This window comes from Serinus canaria, chromosome 14, assembly GCF_022539315.1.
Source record: "Serinus canaria isolate serCan28SL12 chromosome 14, serCan2020, whole genome shotgun sequence".
Lineage (NCBI taxonomy): Eukaryota > Metazoa > Chordata > Aves > Passeriformes > Fringillidae > Serinus > Serinus canaria.
The window spans coordinates 12,681,325-12,695,359 of record NC_066328.1 but is presented as its reverse complement, the minus strand read 5'-3'; the positions used below and the strand labels follow the sequence as shown (position 1 = coordinate 12,695,359).

The 14,035-nt window shown below is 45.2% G+C and overlaps 1 protein-coding gene across 5 annotated transcripts in view; it reads right to left on the bottom strand.

Moving 5' to 3' along the window:
• Positions 1-390: 390 nt before the first annotated feature.
• Positions 391-14,035, bottom strand: part of SDK1 (sidekick cell adhesion molecule 1) — a 384,276-nt gene continuing 370,631 nt past the window's right edge. For all 5 annotated transcript variants that reach the window (XM_030229673.2, XM_030229671.2, XM_030229670.2 and 2 more), the window contains 3 exons: positions 13,540-13,660; positions 13,201-13,330; positions 391-6,638 (listed from right to left, as the gene is read on the bottom strand). In XM_030229673.2, coding sequence (XP_030085533.2) covers positions 6,363-6,638; positions 13,201-13,330; positions 13,540-13,660 — 527 coding nt within the window. In that variant the 3' untranslated portion in view covers positions 391-6,362. The remainder of the gene's footprint in view (positions 6,639-13,200; positions 13,331-13,539; positions 13,661-14,035) is intronic.

The following is a 14,035-nucleotide window of genomic DNA, read 5'->3' as shown; positions in this document are numbered from 1 at the left end:
TAACAACTGCTACAACTCTGCTAGGGAGAGGACAAAGGCATAAAAAATGTTGGCCCCATGATGTTCTGCTTCTGAGTGGGTTTTGACTCTCCTGTACTAAGGATCTGAGGAAGTTTACTGCTGCAAAATAATAAAATATTTAAGACTGATCAAATTTTGTGTGGAAACTATTTGAGAGTGTCAGCTTTGCTGAGAAGCAGCAGGGGTTGTAAGATTTTACAGTCCAGAGCAAACAGTGAGGAATTTCAGTCCATGTTACATTCTCAGTGTCCTGAGCTGTTAACTCATGTGCATGTTGGCAAGGCACCCAGAAACTTCTTGAGCAACAGAAAAGTCTGGAAAAATCCTTTTTTCCCCTTCTACAGAACAAATGTACCAAGGACACAGATGTTTCCAAAAGGGTTCTTTTAATCAGAAGCAAGTTTGCAAAAGAAGAAGTAACTTTCTCATATAAAATAGTGGAGTGGTGAAGGTGAGGCTAACAAGAGGTGTGGAACAAAAATCCAGGGCAAATCTCCAAGATTTCAGGAGACACTGAATTAAAAGCAATGATCCGATAACCGGAGTACACCGAAGGGTAGCTCAGACACAGCTGTGTGAGGTGTTCCTACCCCATAGCTGACAGCAGATACCAAATCAGAGGATGGACTCCAGCCCAAGAGAGGCAAAGTGACCAACTCCAAACTCACCAGAATATGGGGTTCTTGCACCTTTCTGCTACCTGAGAACTCCCACTGCACTGTGACAGGCCCCATCACGGCCCAGGGGTGTAATGACATCCAAGGGAGTCCTGGTGACACTTCCCACCTGCAGAATGTCACCATTCAGTGGTAGCAGAAATTCCCAAATCTAGTGAATTGGAGACAAATGGGAAAACACCTTGATATAAAGCTCTGTAACCCCAATCCTGTCTCTATATCCAGTGATTCAAGCCCCAAGAAAGTGCACAGTGATCAAACAGCATTGAAATAATGAATTTCCTGTCAAGTCTTGAGGCCCCAAGGCCATTTCAAGCGGGCAAGTGGCAGCTTTGAGAAGATAAAATTCTGAGTCAGAGCTTGAATCTCAAGTGCTAATGGTACTTCACTCCTTGTTCAAACAAATCTCACCTGTCCCAGGTGTCACGTGTGTGCTTATCCATTGTGGCTCTCTGCTGTCAGCATGGCAGACTCTACACCTGCACAAAGTGCAAGGCAGCTTTCTTTTTCTGGGAAGGCAGGGGGAGGACAAAAGGAGTACAGAAATACAAAGAACAGAAGGGAGTGGAAGTGTCCAAGGCCAGGTTGGATGGGGCTTGGAGCAACCTGGTCATAGTGGAAGGTGTCCTTGCCCATGGCAGGGGGGTTCAAACAAGGTGATCCTTAAGATCTCTTCCAACTCAAACCACTCTGGGATTTTATGACTTGTCAGGTGGAGCCATTTCAGGCCCATCGTGCTCAGTATTGGGGTGAGCATGCTCCTGATTCAAGGATGGTTCCCATAACGAGGTTTCAATGGGTTTTGTAGAACCACATCATCACATGTGTGGCTTTGTTTGAACACCACACCAACAAACCTTTCCTCACCTCTGGTAACATCGTAGCTTCTAGGAACACCTTGATAACGTGTGGATTCCACATGTGCTGGCAACAACCTATAAAAGCAACCTAAAAAATGTGACTGAACCAGCAGGAACTCTAGGCTGAGTGGAGCTGTCGGCAGTACAACCTGCTCATGTCCCAGCAGCTCTGTGGTTCTTCCTTTCCAAACATCACCCCTCATTGCATGTGTCCTTCTCGCTGCTACTGGTACAGGAGATCAGCAAAAACAGGAGGTCTTGGCATCTTGGTCACTCTTACACATCACGGGCTTCTGGACTTCAAGACTTCTAATGCCTCTGCCAGAGGTTATCTTTCTTATGTGGTTGTTTGCTGTCTTTTAAAGTTTCTGATAAATTCCTTTTCTAAAAGGATTTTTCTCCAACAACTTGTCCTGTATATCTGAAAGTAATGTGTGGGAGAAGACACCAGTACTCTGTATGTATAAAGATCTCTCTCTCCTCCCTTTTTGGAAAGCAGATAAGATAATCTTTGGATGACCCAATGGATTTCTTGAGGGAAGCAATGGCAAGGATAATAAATGCATCCCCGTGTGAAGATATTTAGTCCAAACAATTGCTACACAGCTTCTGGCAGAGACCTTGGTTTAAGGAAGAAAAATGAGATCTTGGCCCATCTGTAAAACATCACTGGTTTTAACACTCAAAATGAAGAGGGAAAAGAGTAATTTGAATAATAAATTCTTTTCTGTGTATTTTTCTTCTCTCCAGTCACGCCAACTGCTCCCAAAAGTGGGATCACTGGCCAAAGTGTGATTCCTTTAGTAACTGCTGATTAAAGCCTTTGCTCTCACCTCTCCCTGCCCTCTCCATGAACGCAGTCCATGAGTGACTCCCAGGGCAGGGAATAAGAGACTGTCTCTGATGAAAGCAAAGGAGTGCCCTCTCCTGTCCCTTGTCACCACTGCCATTTGTACCTGCACAGCGCTGGCCCTGCCCAAACATCAGAGCATTAAAAGGCAGGAATGGAAAATACTGCACCCAAGGGAGTGGGCCGTGGTGGGGACACACCACGTGTGACATGGATTTTGGGGGGATAAAATGCTCTACTCAGAGTGGACTGGAATAGCACAGCTCCTTTCATGTGTGCACTTCTGCACTTGATTTATGACAGGGACAACTTGAGGTCTGGGGGCATTGCTGACAGTGGTGACTGCTGTCACCTCAGCCCTGCATGGGGTGAAAACTTGGGCCAATTTTACCTGTAGGAGACTGGATATTGTTATGGCTATTGCATGAAAAACAAGCTCCTATTAAACCATTCCCTGAAATGTCTCCCTTGGTCATTTCATGTTGCTGCTTTTATTTTTCAGTAGCAGTCACCAAGAGAACTGAGAAACAGGGGAAGGGAAATAAATAAATAAAAATAAGATATCCTGAGAAGGCATTTTAAACATAAGCCTTCATTTTTCAAGACTATTCTAAACAGGAAGATGGAAATGGAAGCGAATTCAATGGTGAAGTTACTGTAACATGACAACTAATGTTTAAAAGTTGTATTTCAAGGCTGCAATTTCCAAAGATTGCAGCAATGAAATAGAGCTTTCTTCCTAACTGATGGAGTATTTCCTTCCAGATAAAACAATTTCCCTGATATGTGAAGTAAATAAAGCCTACCTATTAACCATATTTTACAAGTTGAGCATGTTAGCAAGAAGGTGGAGGCATCACACATGGAGCTACACACGATCCTGCACAGCAGAAAACACATCCTGTGCTCAGCTGAGGGCTGGGCAGGGCACTGCACCTCCTCACTGTGCAACTGCCTATCGAAAATAAACCCAAGTGTCAGAAAAGCCTGAACACAACATAACCAAGAGGGACAACAGTATGGATGAGAACGTAACAGAAACACCTTTGTTGGGATCAACAGGTCCTAAAGGAATCACACCTAACCTGTTATTTCAACAGCAGTCCGAAGAAAAGAGCCACACAGCCAACTCAGCAGGTCCTCAGCAAGCTCAGGCTTTTTAGTTGCAGCTGGTTCTGAGAAAAAAGGAACAGTTTCTTCTCCTCACTTTGTATAGATTGTGCTGCTCCCCATGTTGTCTCTTCAGCAGACCAGTGGCCATGAAGTCCATTTCCTTTATTCCCCATGGATTTCTTGGGTTTTTTTTCTCAACGTGGTATCAGATCAACCCCAGGGAGTAACTGCACCTTACAGCAAGTGTAAGGCAATCTTCAGGAGATGTGGAGTTACACTGTGCTTTCCTTTAGAGCAAAGTCTTCGGTGTTCCATCTACTTCCTACTAATTTACATCCCTAAAGTCCTCAGTGCTCCTTGGAGGGCTCCTCCTGCAGCACTACTTCTTACACCTGTTGGATAAGGGCTGTTAAAATTCCAAGAGCAATTGCATTGCTGTGTCAAATGTATAAAAACAACATGTCTAAAATATGTAATCTGATGAAGAAAATGGCAAAGGAAAAGGAAAACAAATCAGAAAGTCACGTAGATAATTTTGTCTAAGAAACAAAAAACACAGACTGAAAACAAATTTTGGCAGTTCAGTAATTAAAGCAAAGTCCATATGGCTTAAGAGAACAGTCAAAGTGCACAGAAGGCAGTGGGTTTTTTGTTTGCTTTGCATTCCTCTTCACAGCACACTCCAAGTCATCCTCTTTGGAGCCCCATCTCCATCCCACACACATCCTACCCAGGTGCAGAGAGGGAGATGACTCACAGGGTTTTGGCTCAGCCGTGTCTTTGCGAGTCCCTTGCCATCTAATGAGCCGCTGATCATTATCCCAAACTCAAAAGCCCTTAAACACACCCACTGGAGTTTTTGGTTTTGAACTATTTCTTCCTGGAACCTTTGGAGAGGAACAGCAATCCAGTGCCAAAGCTATGCAGAGTGTGCATGCACCAAGAGCAGCAGTGCTCAGAGGCAGTGCCCAAGAGTAAAAGCAGTTCTGAGATCATTTGCCCTGTCCAAGGGGCACTGAAAGGTGACAGCAAGGCTGAGCTGGCCCTTGGACCTCAGCTGTTCTGGTGAGGCGCCACCAGGATACTCCCAACCAGGCCTCTGGGGAGCCTGATTTCAACAACCTGCTCTGAAGACACCACCTCCCCCTGCCACAGATGTCCCACATCCCTTGAGAGGACAGGGACAATTTTCTGTGGCAGCAACGCCCACATGAGCCTTGACAGGACCAAGCAAGCACCAATTTTCCTGGCTTATCCACCTGGAAGGAAATGCCCGATCCTGATGTGGCAAGGACTCTCCTACTTCCAAATCCACTTTTCAGACTCTTATGATAAAAAGTCTGGTGACCCAGGACTGTTGCTACTTGGGCTCTTTCAACGCCTGACAACTTCCTTGTGAGTAAACAACTTGCTACTAAACATGTCAGACTCAGGAAAAGGATAGAAAAGAAGAAAACAAAAAGTGAGCTGTACAAAAAGATGAAAAATAAACTAAAAGTCTCCTCTTTTCTTTCCAAAGGCTGTAGGTTCAAGTGCACAGAGCAGGCTGTAAACGTGCACAAGGTAATTCATGACCCCAATGCCTGAAAAACCTGGTTAGCTTTATTTGGAGACACTTTTTTGCTTCTCCCAGATAGGAAGCTGCAGAATCAATAAAAGGCACCTGTGGACACCAAAACTCACCCAGTCTGTGTGGTGTGTCTTTGTACTAAAAAAATAAAATCAAACAAACCCTGCCACTGTGTACTTTTTTACAGACCAATAAACAGAACTGCAGAGTCTGGGTGAGAAAGGATGTTCAACTTCTGTTGGCAGGGCATGGTAACTCTGATGATCAAAACCCTCATCAATTAGTAAACTCTCTAGGTTGTCACTGCAATTTTAATTCAAAAATTCCTCTGGCTTGCTGGGTTGTGTCCTCTGACTTTTAAAAATGACTGACTCAAATAGTACACGCAGTCCACAAGGAGCATTAGAGCCACACCAAAAATAAACTGACCTTACATCTGAATTATTCCCACTTGTTTCACCCACCACTGCCTACAGTGCTCTTTTGAGCCATCTCCTCTTCCAAAGGCCCTGGAGTTGGAATATTTAAAGAATGCAGCAGGTCCCATTTGAAGAAGAAAGAAAAGCAGGTCAGTAATTCAATATAAATACACCAGTAGTGAGCTTAGAGCAGACACAGTGACACATCTGAGCCTACATTGATCAGCCAGTGCTCCTAATGTGTGGAGCAGCGAGGAGAAGAGAGGTGTCTGCTTTTCACCTAAAAATGTGTCCATTTTCTATGTTTTACTACTTAACTTGGATGACAGAGAAAAATTAAAAAGAAGAGAAAAAGAAAATAAAAAAGAGTAAGGGAAAAGGAGCCTGGGAGGTTTTATGTATCTCTTCAAATCACATCACAGAATCACTCATTGCATCTAGGGAATTCACCTGCTTGTTTGGGAGCAGTGGGACAGGAGGAGGGGAGAGAAAGAAAGAGGGAAGGAGAAGGGCATGGGAGCTGCTTCCTGAAGCAGTGTTACAAAAAGCGGTTAAAAAACCCCTACTATTCACAAGTGGTTAAAATCATCACTGTTCAGAATTCCTTTTTTTTCTTTTTGTTTTCTTAAACAAAGGTTCAGCTAGTTCAGCTCCGTGTTTTTATAGAGTTGATTGTCTTCAGAAAGAAAAAAAAAAAAAAAACCAAACCAAAAACCAACCAAAACACCACCAACCCAGCCTCAGGTGTGTTCCCATCCGTTTCTACCCTGATACGAGAGGTCCCCCAGAGTTCAGCACCCCGGTCACGCACACGCGGTCACTGCGGCTGTCCCGCCGTGTCCCCAGCCCCGCTCAGACAAAGGACGAGAATCCTGTCACTGGAGTCCGGGAGCCGGGCGCGGGCTGTCCCGTGGGGGTGTACACCCCTCCTGAGCTCTGTGTCGTGATGACAGTCTGGAAATAGGGCTCTGCCTCGCTGCCCGTGCACTCCTCGTATCTGTAGGACGCCGGGTGCTGCTTCACCCCTTTCTGCTGCCGCTTCCACGAGTTGTAGTAGGTGGGGTCGCTCATGTAATGGTTCACAAAGGAGTGCTTGGGCAACTCATCCTCGTAATCCGAGTCAGTGACCTGGGACATCGGGAAAAGTAGAATTAAATAATTGGTCATTAGCATTGATGATTTTTTTTTAGCCTGTTGTGCTCGCAAAGAAATGGGAGGCAAGTTTAGCATCACCAGCTGACTAAAGCTGTAATCTTAAGGTAAGAGGGATGGCAGTCCAAGTGTGGTACAGGCTGGGCTGTGGAAAAGCACTGTGCTCTGCTTTAGCCAGACTTTGCTGCTAGAGGGAGAGTCCCCTGATGATAAGTGACAGAGAAGTCCCTTCTAATTCCCTACAGAACGGTGCAGGGGCAGCCAGGAGCTCCTGCTTGGGCACAAGATGCAGAGAAGTGTAGAGAGGTCACCGTGAAACCAACAGCATTCAATTACAATCAGAAATATTGCAATTGCAACTGAGTATCTCTCTTCTGATGGAAGGACAGCAAGGATGCCTTCCACACAAACACTCTGGGTTAGCCAGGCCAATGTTTGGTGTGGCCAGCCCAAGCCACCCGCACAGGACTCTGGGAGTTAAGTATTGAAAATTAGTTCTATAACTGGAAGGAAGTTAAGTAAAATCAGACTTTTTTACAGGCAAATAGCACAATTTGCATGTTCCAGCTGATTATGGGTGGTACAAGGTACACAACCAGCGGGGAAAGAAGAAAGAGAATGCAAAATCTGGGAAAGAGGAGCTGCCAGGCAGGAGGGGCTGCTTCCTTGGGATGAGTCAGACCCAGCTCTGCGCTCAGAGCGGATCCTACCCCTGAAACATTTATGCATGGTGGCTGGAGAGCTTCAAAGCTCCCATCAATATCAAGCAGCAGCTCTATTGAGATGTAACCAGATAAGCTCTGTGCATCTGCCCCTCCTCTGAAGTGCTGCTGCTGGGATGCAGCTGGAGGAATCACAGAGGGCTTGTACATCTCTGCTGAACGCAGAGACCACGGCAAAGCCTCAGCCCTGGAATCTCAGAGCACTTTTTCCTTCTGTTCCCACTGATGTTCCCACCAGTAACTGCCCCATCCCATCCAGCACACAAACATTGACTCAGGCATTTCCAGGTCTCATGCCTTCCCTCAAAATCTCCAACTAGACCATGCAAAAGCTTTATTCCTTTCCCTCCCCCCACTCAATAATCTGCATTGCCAATTCTAGAGGCAATTAAATATCAAAGTAGGAGCTGCCTAAGACACACAAGAGAGACAGGTAAGTGCAGCTCATCACTGTTGTTGCTGCAATTAGTTTCAAAAGGTTGGTGTGGTTCTGATCTATGACACCACCCAGCAAACACACATCCTTCTTGATCCTGCCTGCCACGAAACTTGTCTTTTCTCCTCTAAAGCTCCTTTTTAATGGTCTCTGAAGAACAATCCTCAAATGCCTTGTGAACCATCATTTGAAAAGGGCACAGCATCCATCATCCCCCTTCTTTGCTTAGGTAGCTGCTTCAATACTATTCCGTGCCCATTTTCCAGCACAGAGGGTGATGGACAGAGCTGAGAAAATTTTCCCAGTGCTTTCCAAAAGTGAGCAAAGCAGCTCTTTACAGCTTTGCAAAAACTTCCCCTCCACTATTACCCAGGCTTTGGCTCTTCAGGAATTATGTACTGTTTGATTTTTAAGAATGAAAAGCTTCAGGTGCCTTGACAAGTAATTACTAATACAACAAAGCATTTCATAATTATTCCAGAAGGAACACAGCAAGCCTGTCTCCTAGAAAAACACTCCTTTGCACCAGCTGCCAGGCTTGGGAAGCCAACACCCGACTCCCTCCAAAGACCTTCCTGAACAGGTGGTTTTTGCAGCATTCCTGGAATATCCCCAGATCTGGACTACCTCACAGCCAGTGGGTGCAGAGAGCAGCTCCAGAGTCTTGGCACTGCTTCCAGGAACATCCTGCCAGCACTGCCCTGTCTGTTTTTGCAAGGGGCTCCAGCAGGAGTGCCATGGATGGCTGCAGATGTGGCAGCATGGCAGGGTCTGGCAGCAGAAGCTCAGGCTGGTCCTCAGCTGCAGACACAGCCAATTTCACCAAAAGATCCCCAAACCCTGGTTCCCTGTGTCCTCAGCAGAAAACAAGTTATTGCGCTCTGCATCAGTCTCCAAACACGATGCTCTGTGTCCATAGTGCAATTTTAAGGTAAATGCCAGGGAAGCTGAGGATGACATGGAAGAAAAGTCTCTGCATCCTGAGCAGAGACAGGATTGCTCACCAGAAGCAGCACCCAGAGGTGTGAGCTCCTCCAGCTCCTGTGGATGTGCTCTCTCTACCAAAGGCATGAGGCACTGCTTTCCCATGGCCTCTGACTCCTTCCCCAGCCCACCATCACTTTTACAGACTCAGACACTCTCAGCCACCCAACAAGGAAACAGAGCCCTGCTGAACAGAGGCATCACAGCTGAGCTGAGGTAGCATAAGCATGAGGAACAAAAGAACTTCCACAAACTTCTAGTGGCTCTTTATGAATCTTCCTGGTGTCCCCAGAGAAGCAGAGGATCTGTGGGGTTGGATAAAGCCAACTAAAAGCTGGAAGACCTAAGGAGAAATGCTAAGAAGCACGTGATGACTTTATAGCTGTAATAGTACTAATGCAGCCACTTGAGCTCTGTCCATCACAAGCAAAAAAACCACTCACTCACAAAGCTAATATAATTTCTGTTCTTAAGCCAAGTTCTTTCAACATTGCCAGAAGTCAACATAATAAAGAGGAGAAATCCTGGGAACACTTTAAGATGAGCTGCTACTGTTTGAAATACGGTGTGCTCAGATTTGCTATGAACTGAAAGAGGGAATTTAAAATAATACCACCTGCTGATAATTTGTCCACTAATTAGTTCATTATGCCAACTGAAAGGGAACAATAATTTGGTGTAAGTAAGGCCAGGGTCTTTCAGAAGGAAAGACTGTCATGAAGCAAATAGAGCTGCAGTAACTTCAGCCTTTCACCATCATTCAGACTGATGCTGAAAAGGATAACCTGCTTGTTAGTGTTGATACAACAGGTTTTTTGCATTTCTTTCAGAACAGGCAGGAAGTGACTGTTGTGTCCCTGTTTCTGAAGTATCTCCTAAGGTCTGCTCCCAGCAAGACTCCAGTAACCACCCTTATCAGCAAGTAATGCTCTAAACTGGCATTCCACAGCCCGATGAAAATCAAGGAGAAGTAAGATAAACCTGTTCAGCATGACAATACAGACAGCTTATACTAAAGGATTACTCTTTAGTGGTTTTTAAACTATTGAGTAAATAGAAATGCTGCAGGGCTTTTTGCTTTGTTTTCAGTTTTCTCCTTTCCCTGCGACTGTGGCAGTGTTACCTTGGAAACCTCCACAGGCTGGAGCGTGATTGGGTGTGTGGTGACATTACACACTGTCAACCAAAGGTGCATGGATGCCTATGAAACAACAAATACAGAAAATGAGAGGCTATTTAGGTATATTTTTCATAGTATAAAATGCATGAATGCTGCTCAGAGGCAAGTCAGCCACCAGAGTTGGCTGGCTTAGTCAGTGGGAAATGTGATAATAAATTTGATAATAGTTCCAGTTATCCTTTTAAGTGACTACAAAAGAAACAGCCTTATAAGATTACTTCTAAAAATGTAGATAACAGCAGGATTTTTTTTTTTTTGTTGGCCTGAAATAAATATGCTGTAAAAGAGACAAGGTAACCCAGTATGCAAAATATTTCTCTGGACAGGGGAACCCACTCTTATTTTATGTGTCACCTGCAGCTGGTTTCCACACAGTGCCCAACTTGTCAAAATCACTGGAGAGCTTTACTGGAAACAAGTTAAACCCTGTTTCCTCTGAAGTGTTAAGTGGAAATGAATATCTTCCCACAGAGCTGAGAAAGCCAAAGCCAGTCATATTGCAGACAGCAGTGGGAAGGCCAGAGCATCCAGCACTGACTGATAATGTGTGCAACCTGTGAGAGTATTTTCTCCTGGAAACAGTTTTTGGGAGACCACAAGGACACGTGAGAACACACAAATGTGCACCAGCCTCCCCTCTCCTCCTGCTCTTCCTTGGCTGGATGACACTGCAGGTACATCATCAGATTTCTATACATGGTGAACACCAAATTTTTTCAGATTATCTGTCCAGAGCCTTGTCCACTTGACTCATTAACTAAAAGCCTATTATTATTAATCATTTAGAATTACACTCATAGCAGTCTCCTGCTCTGTACCTGCCAATTAAACTTCTTTAACCTCATTAACAGGACTGGTGCTTGGCTTTCATGACATGGAGTAAGTTCACCACTTGATTTATGAATATTAAGAGTCCTACTTGATTTCCTCTTTGTTTCTGTGTGTCTCTTCCCTCCAGGAGGGAGCTTGGAAGAATGCTCCCAGGCAGCTGTGTTTTAAGTGCAGTCAGTCAGCCCAAGAGTTCTTCATGTTCAGCAAACCCCAGGAGACTTGAAGCCAGTGAGCTTCCTTCTTTTCCATATAAAATCTTGACACCTCAGGCAACAGGCATAATACTCAGCAGTAACACAGTGACAAGTGGATTGAAGGCAAAGGCACAGATTTTGTCCCTGCCTGCCCTGATGTGCATCACATTAAGTGAAATTTGAGACCCACACACAGATGTATTAGAGGAAAACAGCATCAGGACCCTCTGCTGCAGAGGACCAAACCTGGGTGGAAATCTCACATGAAAAGATGTCTTTGACTCTTCATCTAATGGCAAATGTTTCTCCCTGCTAAGACAGATGGAAAATCTGAAACTCTCAGAAAACAGAGCTTGTCTATTACGATCTCCTCTGAGAACAGAAACGAAAAGAAAATAAAAGACAAACAGGAAGAGCTAATAGGTACAGGAATACTTGAAAAGAGAGTGGTCAGTCATCTATGCCCACCTCTGCCCCAACCCACCCTCACCTCCTGTCTGCACCTGCCAACATAAACAGCATTTTCAGGCTGATCAAAAGGCAGCATCTCCTACTGCTACCTCTACTGGGAGCATATTAACATTTCATGACTAAAAGCACTCCCCACTACAAAAAACCCCAAACAAGCATCAAAGACATTATACAGGCAGAGTGCATCTCCAAGCCTCAAGGAAAAACAGGGGCATATTTTATGCACATACTCACGTGCACACCCACATTCACAAAAACACCAGAATCTCAACTGAGACCTTCAGGCTCAACAGCAATAAAACAGTAAATAAAAAATATCAATAGCCTGAGAAAAAAACACCCAAAAATCACTTCATTCTCTGCTGTACAAACAGTGCATATGGAAGGCATAATGACACCCTGCAAGGAGACTTCTGCACATCACCAGGAAATACCACACGGGACATTGAAATTAATGTCAAAAGGTGCCAGTGCTAAATTCACGATCATGCTCAGCAAACTGTTTTAATGACAGGTTTAATGCTGGGTTGTTACAGTGACATGACCAAAGCACTGTGGGTTTAATCTGGAGGGTAATGCTGGAGCATTGCAGAGACAGCAGCTTGAGCTGCACCAAGGAAAGCTGCCTGCACGACGGGTCGGCCACAGGGCAGCACAAAGCAGCAGGCTGTCGGTGGTAATTAGCAGGAGGTGAGAGCTAGGTAGCCAGGAAAAGCAGCTGTAGCTGCAGGTGCAGAAAAGCTACAGATGAAAACTGTCATCTTCTTTCACGACTTGCTGCCCGTGATATTTTCTTGCTGGAAGGGTCAGGTTTGGCATGGTTTGGCCCACTGCTCGCTTCTTGCGCTGTCAGTTCGGATTCATCAGGATCTCAGCTGACAGCATCTGATTTTAGAGACAGATTTACCTTTCTGGATCTCCTTTGAAGTCTGTCTATTCACCCATGGCCACTGCTGGACTTTCACAGACAGCAAGCACTGTCTTCCTTCTCACAGGGAGTGTGGAACACAAGATGGAGCCCTGCCAGGTGGATAATGCTGGCAAACACCCACCTTCTGTGGAGAGCAGTCTACAGGCAAGGCTGGGGTGTTCAGAGAGCTGAATGCTGGGCCCTCACAGCCATGATCATGTGGCTCCCTGCCAAGTTACTCACTCCCCACCTACTCCCTCTGTAACCAAGGCAGTGTCTGTCACCACTCAGGCCACTCTTCTGACTGGTGGGGTGTGCTGAAGCTGTGAAACTGCAAGCCACATTTCACACTGCAGTCAGTGCAACAGCCCAAAGCACATCTCACCTTTAACCTCACCCAGAAGACAGTAGCTGGTTATTTTGCAGCACATGTGTGTTTTCCCAAAAGTGCTCCAAGTTTGCAGCCCACAGACAGAAGGGGGTGTGTAGATCCTTCCAGAGAGGTCAGCACTCACTGTCTGACTGATTGCACTTATCTTTCTACCTGACTGGCAAACTGAATATCTGCCAAGGCCAAGTCTGGAATCTGCCCTGGCTGGGTCCTGCTTGTCAATCTTCCCTTTGATATTTTTATTTTAAGATGTGATGCAAACAGCCTGGTGAATTGAACCTTTTAAAATCCCTGAGACAGACAGTGACCGCACAGCATGTTGCAGATATGGGACTGGGACTTCAAAGACTTGCCAGGATTCAGCATGGAAATGATTATCTGTGGTGTCTGTGCAATGTGAGGCAGAGGGAAATCCTTACCTCTGACTCTGACACTTCCAGGGGCTTCTCATTGAGGCCCAAGCCCTCGGTCAGCACAGCCCCGTTGTACTTGTTGCAGATATCCTCATCAGAGTAGTGCAGCCCCCCTGGGCTTGGCCGAGGAGGTGACCTAGGAAATGCAAAGGATGAGTGACTGGGATGTTGTTATTCCCCTGATATTAATGAAATCATGCTTAGAAGCCAGAATCACAGCTTGAGGCAGAGACTTGGGTGTTTAAATCCTCTCTCGATTCTTCAGTCTCTCCCTTTTGCTTCCTTACCAGTGCTTGAAGCTAGAAAAAAAGACATTCCAAAAGCACAGCATTCCCAGATTTTTACCTGGTTCCATTCTTCTTTGAGAAGGTGCTCTTGATGTTCAGGTGTCTGCTGTTGAGCTCCAGAGCAGTGAAGCCTCCATTGTCCAGGGTGACTGACTCTTCCACGTTGGAGATGGTTTTACCTGGAGCCAGGAAACGAAAGGTTCAGCAGAAACAAAAACACTTTTCCCCCAAAGAGAACTGCAGGAGTCCTTGTCCTTCTTTCTGTTTATCCTTCTTTCTGGTTTATGACATCATTAATTATTTGAAATTCTCTTTACTTTTTCTCCTCGCAAGTGAGAAGAGAGTGAAAGCAAGGAGTGTATCAGGAAAGTGAAGGGGCAGAGGAAGCCAAAAGAGGAGAAGGGAGTCATGGATGGATGGAGGGATTTCATTCAGAGACAAGTATCTAAAATAGCACAGATAAACTGTGCTTCAAAAGTGCTTATTCTTGATTTTTGACTATAAATAGAAACCTGATAACTAATTTAGGTGGCTACTGAAGATGTCCTAAATCA